Here is an 8,746-nt window from a genome sequence, read left to right as displayed (position 1 = left end):
AAATAATAATAATAAAAAATTCCCAAACCCCACAAACTCGTGTAACAGGTACAGTATAAACATTCATTCCTTTCTGGCACGTAGTTTCTTTTTTCCCTTTGAAAATAAGTATTCTTTATATATATATATGTATATATACACACACACACATATATATATATATAAAACAAAATACAACTCGGAAACTTCATTATGAAGTACAGTACTTGGCTCTCGAGGAGAAGGAGGAGAAGGAGAAGGAGGAGGGGGGGGGATGGGGGGGGGGGTTGGGCTGGTGTTGGGGTTAGGGTTGGGGGTTTGGGAGGGGGGTTAGGGTTGGGGTTTGGGGGTTAGGGTTAGGAGGGTTGGGGGGTTAGGAGGGTTGGGGGGGTTGGGGGGTTGGAGGGTGGGGGGGGTGGGGGGTAGGGTTGGGGTTTGGGGGGGGTTGGAGGGTTGAGGGTGGGGTGGGGGTTGGGGGGTTGGGGTGGGGTTGGGGTTGGGGGGTGGGGGTAGGGTTGGGGTTTGGGGGGGGTTGGGAGGGGGGTTGGGGGGGTGGGGGGTAGGGTTGGGGTTTGAGGGTTAAGGTTGGGAGGGGGGGTTGGGAGGGTTGGGGGGGAGGTGGTGGGGTAGGGTTGGGGTTTGGGGGTTAGGGTTGGGGTGGGGGTTGGGGTGGGGGTTGGGGTGGGGTGGGGCTTGGGAGGGTTGTGGGGGGGGTTGGGGGGTGGGGGGGGGTTGGGGGGGGTTTGGGAGGGTTGGGTGGGGTTGGGGTGGGGTTGTGTGGGGTGGGGGTTGGGGGTTGGGGTGGGGGTTAGGAGGGTTGGGAGGTTGGGGGGGGTGGGGGTTGTGGGGGGGGGGGGTTGAGGGGTGGGGGGGGTTGTGTGGGGGTTGGAAGGCGATTGCCTGGAACGGTCAATGCGCTGAATCCGAGTCGCTGGAGTCCAGACTGTGTCTGAGTTTGGAGCCGCTCAGCGCGGGTTTCTGGACCCGCGCGGTGTGTGCGCTCCTCCGCAGACACTCGAGCGACTGCAGGAACGACTTCTTGGCCTTCTCCTCCTCCAGAGGGGAGACGCCCTCCTCCTCCACCTCCTGGATCTCGTCGAAGGTGACCGGTTGGGTCTTGAACCGCGACGCCTCCCTGGACCGCCGCTGCTTGACTCGGCTCCGCTGCGGCTGCCGACGGGGCGACGGCGGGAACTCCTCGGCCATCCCGACGAAGGTGGGCATCACCGCCTGGTAACTGGTGCAGATGCCCACCACCTCGCCCTGTTTCCCGGCCATGGGGACCCCCACCCGCCGCTCAGCCCGGAGTTGGGGTGTGTCAGATCCTCTCTGTGTCGTCTCTCCGTCTCTCTCCCGATGTGTCTCTGTGTCTCTCCCTCTGTGTCTCTCCCGATGTGTCTCTCTCTCTCTCTCTCTCCCTCTCCCTCAGCCTCGGCTCCGTCCCCCTGGAAGTTGACGCAACTTTGACTCACTGTTGATGGGCAGAAGCAATTTATATAGACAACTCCCGCCCACGTGTACACGGACTCGGATGACACCGGTTGCCCCGTTTGAAGCGAAACCCTTTTTGCGGCTCTGCCTTTCCCTCTCACCGGAGGGCGTGTGGGCGAGTGAGTGAGTGAGTGAGTCAGTGAGTGTGTGGGTGGGTGTGTGTGTGTGTATGTGAGTGAGAGTGAGTGTGTGAGTGAGAGTGTGTGTGTGAGTGAGTGTGTGAGAGTGTGTGTTTGAGTGAGAGTGAGTGAGTGTGTGAGTGAGAGTGTGTGTGTGAGTGAGAGTGTGTGTGTGAGTGAGAGTGAGTGAGTGTGTGAGTGAGAGTGTGTGAGTGAGTGAAAGTGAGTGAGTGAGTGAGTGAGTGTGTGTGTGAATGAGAATGAGTGAGTGTGTGAGTGAGAGTGTGTGAGTGAGTGAAAGTGAGTGAGTGAGTGAGTGTGTGTGTGAATGAGAATGAGTGAGTGAGTGAGTGAGAGTGAATAGATGTGTGAGTGAGTGTGAGTGAGTGAGTGTGAGTGAGTGAGTGTGAGTGAGTGAGTGTGTATTTATTTATTTTGTTTATTTGAGGCTGACGTCCTCTTAATAAAAAAAATTTCATCCATCATCACCATCATCATCACCACCATCATCATCATCATCACCACCATCACTGGGTTTGTTCTGCCACTTCGATTTGTGCGGTCGAGAGAAGAAGTCTTCTGTTTTATCACAAATCTTCTGTCTCCTCTCAGAGAATATCAGACTCATCTCACCATCCCCCCCCCCCGCCTTCCCCCACACCCCCTCCTCCCCCCCCAAAGAAAAATTGCACACTTATGAAATATGATCTTCCAGGTAGATCAGCTTTTGATCAGGTTACAGACTTCTGGACGTGTTTCTACGTGCGTCCCTGTGTGTGACCAATCTCTTTGTGGTTCAAGTTCAACTCGTCAGGAAATGGCTTCAAGTTCCCTTAACGTCAATTGTGAACCCTCTGTTTTACAAGTGGCGGGTGTGAAACCCAGCGACTGTACAACCACACACTCTACAGTGCATCCCGCGCGGCGCTTTGAGACGTCTCGAAGAAGCGATAAGGCGAGGATTGTGATTGTTATTATAACTAACTCCCGCCAGAGAGATACCCCTGTGAATATGTCCAGTGAGAAGCCGTTACTGTCATGATTCGGGTGATTAAAGTAATCCGTTCATGTCCAGCTGGGGCTAAAATGATATGGGGGAAGGCGGGGGTTGGGTAAGAAAGCATCAACAGGAAGTTTTGGAGACAGTTGCTTCATCTATCTACAAACTGAGTCAGTCAGTGGACAGGAAATGAACAACAACTTGCATTTGTGTAACCTACATAGGCTCGGTTCTCAGAGCCCTATGAGTATTGCAAGAAAGTGCTGACATCTCCTGAACTTTCACAGTGGGAGCACTCACAGACCAGGACTGTCAGGGCGGGCTTCACGAGATAAATTTGCTGTTTCAATTCCTGAGCACATAAATAGATTAACGAGAGGAAATGTTGCTCAGTCATGATAATGCCATTGACCCAAGAGACCCATGTTTGAAGGACGTAGAGATAGCTTGGCGAGAGAAAACAAATAATGCATGTCATTTATCCATTTCCCTATCATCCAGTAAAATAAAAGAACCTAATACCTGACATCTGTTCCACAATAAAGGAGCAAACAAAAGCAGAAGCTACAAATCCGAGCTGTAAAGGTGCTGTGTTAATCACTTATATCAGATTTTGCGATGATCAATGTTAGTAACAAATTGATTTCCACTATCCAGCTTTGGGTCTACAACCAGTGACTTTGGGAAATGTTGTTCTTCCAATCTCTCTGGCTTTGCTTCAGTCATTTTAATTTGGAACCTATATCTTGTATTCCCGGTGTCATGATGCCAGTCAAACACGTTTATATCTAGTGGTATTCCATGTTTGGAATATCTTGTCTGTAAAAGAATGGATACAAAGACTATTGTCCTTGCAATTGGCGTCCTCTTATAATAGTACATACAAAGAGATAAACGAAAAGACCAAGTGTGTACACTCAGAGCTCTTACACAGCCGTAATTCCTCAAGAAATGTTTACACTTGATTTTGTTTAGTTTCCTTTGTTTTGTTGAAATACTAAGCAGGGTCTGCTTGGAGCTGAACAACAACAACAACAAAATTACAATTGTATAGTGCCTTTCATGTCGGGAGGATGCCCCAAGCTGGCTCCAAGGTGACATGCTTGGCAAAGGAATGTCGGAATCGAGCCAACCCTCTGTCTCGGTTCCTGAGCCAGGTGGCTCCGCATTATTCCAGGGCGCAGCTGAAGACAGCACATCCAGACTCGCTCATCGGCAGGACCTGGAAGGGCAAACCAGTCACTGGGGATCAGGGAATCATCCTACTCAGCTCCTGTTGTAACCCTGCAAGCCAAAGCCCTAATGGATACGGTGGTCTTAACTAGACAAGCAGCAGGAACGCTTGCCAGACTGCGATATCAATGGCAAGCTATGTGGTTTTAGCTGGCTAGACTCCAGCAGTTATCCCAACGTACACTCTCGGGTCCCAATCCTTGGCTCTTGCCAACCTACACCTAATACTTTCTGGGATTAGGTAAGCAGGATGTGTCTCCCCCGCCCCAGGGGAGAGAATAGCATTCCATTCCACCTCCAGAATTTTAATGTGTAAGTGGGAAGCATGGAAATCTCAGCTGGGTTTGGATACTCTTAAGCACGGTGATTGGTTTCTGCATGTCAGACCCAGCTGAGCAAAAAAAAATGTAAATACTAACCTTAAAACAGTTAACAGACGTCAGAGGGAGCAAATTCTATTGAAAGGGGTGGCATTGAAATACTAGGAAAGGAAGCAAGCAACCGGCCTGGGGTACATGTACTGTATATTTTTAACATATGAATTGTATTTCAAATCACTGCACCGTCAACGAGGAGGAATGCGTGGCTCATCCACGAATGGGAAAGTGGGCTGCTTGCTTGTCAGAGTGTTGAGTTCACTTCCACATGCACATAACATTGCATCACATTACCGGACAAAATTGTCCCAATTTTACAGCAATAACGTCAGCATGCTAAAATCACTCGTTTCACTAAAGTCTCCCGGGATTTCTGAGCCGGTCACAGACATCACTGTTTTCGAGTCACGGAGGAGCTTCAATCACAGGGTGAAAGAGTTTCTTAATATATATATGTATCTATACAATTACCAAACTGATTGGTACAAATAGATTGCGTTTTGGATTTTATTGTTTTAAAAGAGGAAATGAGACTTGATCACATATCCAGCCACTCCCTGCTTGTCCATAGTTGCTATTTTCAATTGTTATTGAATGTTTAATGAAGCAGATATCTATTCTTTGCTGTAGAGAGGAAATCACGATCTTAGCTTAGTATTTCTGTCCGGCCTACAAGACCAAATAGGTTTCAGTGTTGTACACTATAAGACAACCTCTCTGTAATCGACACCAGTGGGGAGAGTTAAATGACGCTCAGTCAGGGGTTTCCCACAGACTGCTTTTCTTCCATTTTTAGCCATGACATCAATCAGAGCAAATATAGATCAGTCATACCTGCATAGAGGGTGTCTTCATGGTATAATTTTAATTTTTGTACTGAATTAGTCAAAGTTTTGAAATGTTCAGTCGATTCTGAGATAGGATATTTAGAGAAGAGCTCCATCTGTTGTTCAAGAAGAAAGAATTCACCTCTTGCAAGAACACCAATATTACGTCTGATGCATTTACACTGTAAAAAATACCATTCCTTGCATTTAGTATAGTGCCTTTCACTGGGTGGCTCAAAGCACTTCACAGGATTTACTGTAAAGTGTAGTGACTCTGTATTTTGTTGGTGAGCGTGCCAGTCCACTTGCGCACAGCACTTCGCACAAACAGCCATGAAGTGAATCAAAATTTTATCCGAGGGCCTTTTGGTTGGCTAAGGACAATATGAAAAACTCAATTCTCTTTAAGTCATACCATTGAATGTTTAACATTGACTGAACAGATAGATAAGGCTCTCAGTTTAATGTCTGATCTGAAGGACGGCACCTCTGAAAATGCAGCGCTCTCGCACCACTGCTTCAGAGCGTCCGCCTTATGTGAGTGCAAAGTCCCAACATGGGGTTTGAATCTATAACCTTTTGACTCAGAGGTGACAAATTATTTGGCACCTGGGAATAAAGCCTCTTCAACTCCACGGGGTTAAAATGCACTCATTGCCAGCTGAACTGCCCAGTGAGTATGTACATTTTCTCTGTGCCAGTCATTGACAAGACGAAGATATTACAAACACGAAGATGATGCTGGGAAGCTCTTGGCGTGGAATTTAATCTGGAGCGAGTAAGTGATTTCTGACTGATCAAATTACTGCAATTTTTAGAGATTATGACAGGAAGCCTTATTGAGACCCAGGAAGTGTTCAAACCATAGACATATATTTATACATTTTAAATTCCATCACATTAAACATATAACTTCACAAATATTAAGATACAAAATATGGATGCAAGGACACACATTTTGGCAGACCTCACTCTTCAGTTATGGAAGATATTAAATGACATATTTGGGTGGACCATGAATGTTGTATGTACTTAAGAAACAAGTCAGGCTTATAGAGGCCTAATGCTTGCTTGTGCTTTTGTGTTTCATGCATAAACATCAGAAAAAAAACTGCTAATACCTTTGGCAACAAACCATACTGTTAAGTACAGGAGATCAATAATGTCTCATGAATAAAATAATCATGGAAATCTTAAACGCTCTGGGACGCTACCGTGCGTGAGGTAGTCTGCGAGAGTACCAATCTTGGAGAAGTCTATGGCAGAAGCATGGAGGATATCAGGCAATGCAGCAAACAGAAGTTTATTGTATTTTAAATCTCCTGGATCTGTGTTTACAAAAGTATCAACGACATAAAGGATTTAATAAAATCATTAAATCTGGAGAGGTGGGGAGGAGTGTTCATTCTAACTGTTCATTTGTAGTTGTAACCAATATGTATTTATTAATAATTACACTCGTTTGTTACAATGTAAATCTTTCCCTTTTTTGCAGTTACACAATAATTAGGAAACAAATGGGATTTCATGATGATCCAACTTTTGAATATCAGTAGAAAACATGAAGAACATTACCAAATGTTAATATTGGATTTTTAACGACATGCAAAGATAGACAGATTTTTTTTAATTTAAAAGTTGCAAGATTAGACAATGCACTGGACTTTCTTAATGTAACATAGCTTGTTATATTACAGCATTACTGACTAATTATCAATACAAAGTGTTTGATTGCAGCTAAGTGACCTCCAGATAGATATTTCAAATAAATAATAAATGACAGACCCTCTTTTCTGCTACTTTGCAGCAACACTTTCCATTAATTGATATTTAAAGTGCTGAAGCATTTTGCAATGTCTAGCATAAATGTATCAGGAAATTATGTGATTGGAGCATAATTTACGATCAGAAATAACATCTGGTGATGAGAGATAATGCGAGTTTGCAGATACCCACTTTAACAGTGGGGTTTTGGAAGCCAACTTTAAGAGGAAATTAACTAAGTTCATGACAAAGGAAGATTGAGGGGTATTTGAACAATGGTGTTTACAAAATTCAGTAACTAAACTTTGTAGGAAAAATCCTGTGCTTTGCTTTGAGACATTGAAACATTGAACAGTTATAGACAATGGCTGGCATCTTTACACAACTCCATCCTTAATCAGTTCAACCACAAACAAAATTCTCTGTAAGGTTTTCATACAAGTATTTTTTTCTTTCTGGCTGCTGGCAATTCATCATGTGTCACATACAATGCTGAACAGATGATCTGCAGTTTTAATTGGTGTACTGTGTCAGCACAGAGGCTTGCTGGACAGAGTAACTATTGGCTTAGATTCAGAGATTTCCCAGCTCTTGCCTCACTTCACATTAGTTAATCAGTATTTCTTTTAGAAGAGTGTTTTTTTTTTTACTTCCCCCTGTCCCTCCTTGAACTTTTTGCTTCCAACTCAAGCCACCTTTCACCACAGAAAGGAGAAAGCTAAGTTATTGGTATCTCCACTTCAGTACAATTATTATTTCATATTCACGACAAACACCAACCATATCCGTTTCTCCACCCTTGATTGAAGCGCTCCATTATCATGAGGGATACCTGCTTGTAGCTGACAGTTTCAATGTCACCAAGTCCTTGATTGCCAAGAGTCACCTTTTTACTAAACCATTCTAACCTGGAGCTAAATATCGTGGTATTATATGAAGTATGCCATTCCAAACGAGTTACAAAAATGACTTTCGACCATTTATTATCAAATGTTTCTGGAAATGTACAGTATTGCATACAGTCATTTAGAGAGTGGAAAATGATGTTGTGAAGATCTGGCTGAGGTAGCAAAGATTTGTAATCTAAAATATTCAGAGTAATACTACCTTCATGAAGCTGTTAATCTATCCCGACTTTAGTGAAGTCTAGGGAAACATTTTGACACAAAGTTATCAGTTTCTTAAGAAGACATTTTACTGTACTTTCCATTTCTAATGAAAATGCTGGAAAGATTATCTTTAGCACACAGTGTGAGCCGTCAGAGCTAAATTCAGATTTGCAGCACACTGATATAACAGATCTGTTAGACCTTCAAAGTACATTTCAGTTTAGTGATAGATTCACAAGTACAACAACAAAATTACATCTGTATAGCACCTTTCACGTGCGGAGGACGTCCCAAGGCGCTGGACAGACAGAGTTACGGACACAAGCTGAGGGTCAGGGTGGGGGAAGGGGAAGGGGAAGGGCAGGCAGAACCAGGGAGATCGAAAGCACAGTCAAAGAAGAGGGTCTTAAGGTGGATCCTGAAGGTGGCGAGGGAGGGGGCGAGATGGAGGGACTGTGGGATGGAGTTCCAGAGGGTGGGTGCAGAATGGCGGAAGGCCCGCCCGCCGATAGCGGGACGAGCAAGGCGGGGGACGTGAAGCAGGCCGGAGCCCACTGAGTGGAGGGAGCGAACAGGGCGGTAGGGGGGTTAGGAGGTCGGAGAGGTAGGGGGGTGCAAGACCGTGGAGGGCTTTGAAAGTGAGGACCAGGAATTTGAATTGCATCCTCTGTGTGATGGGAAGCCAGTAAAGTTGGGTGATGATGGGGGTGATAGGATCACGGAGCCTAGTGCGGGAGAGGACACGGGCTGCAGAGTTCTGGATGATCTGCAGCCTGTGGGGGGAGGAATTGGGGAGGCCGACAAGCAGTGAGTTTGCATAGTCGAGCCTCACGGTAATGAAGGCGTG

At 45.5% G+C, this 8,746-nt stretch overlaps 1 protein-coding gene across 1 annotated transcript; it reads right to left on the bottom strand.

The window, feature by feature from the left end:
• Positions 1-846: 846 nt before the first annotated feature.
• On the bottom strand, positions 847-1,358 carry cunh11orf96 (chromosome unknown C11orf96 homolog). The gene has a single exon (XM_007887653.2). It carries the CDS (start codon positions 1,255-1,257, stop codon positions 889-891), a length of 369 nt encoding a protein of 122 aa, XP_007885844.2. The 5' UTR covers positions 1,258-1,358; the 3' UTR covers positions 847-888.
• Positions 1,359-8,746: the final 7,388 nt, after the last annotated feature.

Source organism: Callorhinchus milii, unplaced genomic scaffold (assembly GCF_018977255.1).
Source record: "Callorhinchus milii isolate IMCB2004 unplaced genomic scaffold, IMCB_Cmil_1.0 Scaffold17, whole genome shotgun sequence".
Lineage (NCBI taxonomy): Eukaryota > Metazoa > Chordata > Chondrichthyes > Chimaeriformes > Callorhinchidae > Callorhinchus > Callorhinchus milii.
The sequence above is the reverse complement of the archived record's forward strand: the minus strand, read 5'-3'. Positions and strand labels throughout refer to the sequence as shown.

What these genes read in the sequence shown, in the direction of transcription:
- cunh11orf96 (XM_007887653.2), bottom strand. Translation starts at nt 1,257, where the DNA reads ATGGCCGGGAAACAGGGCGAGGTGGTGGGCATCTGCACCAGTTACCAG.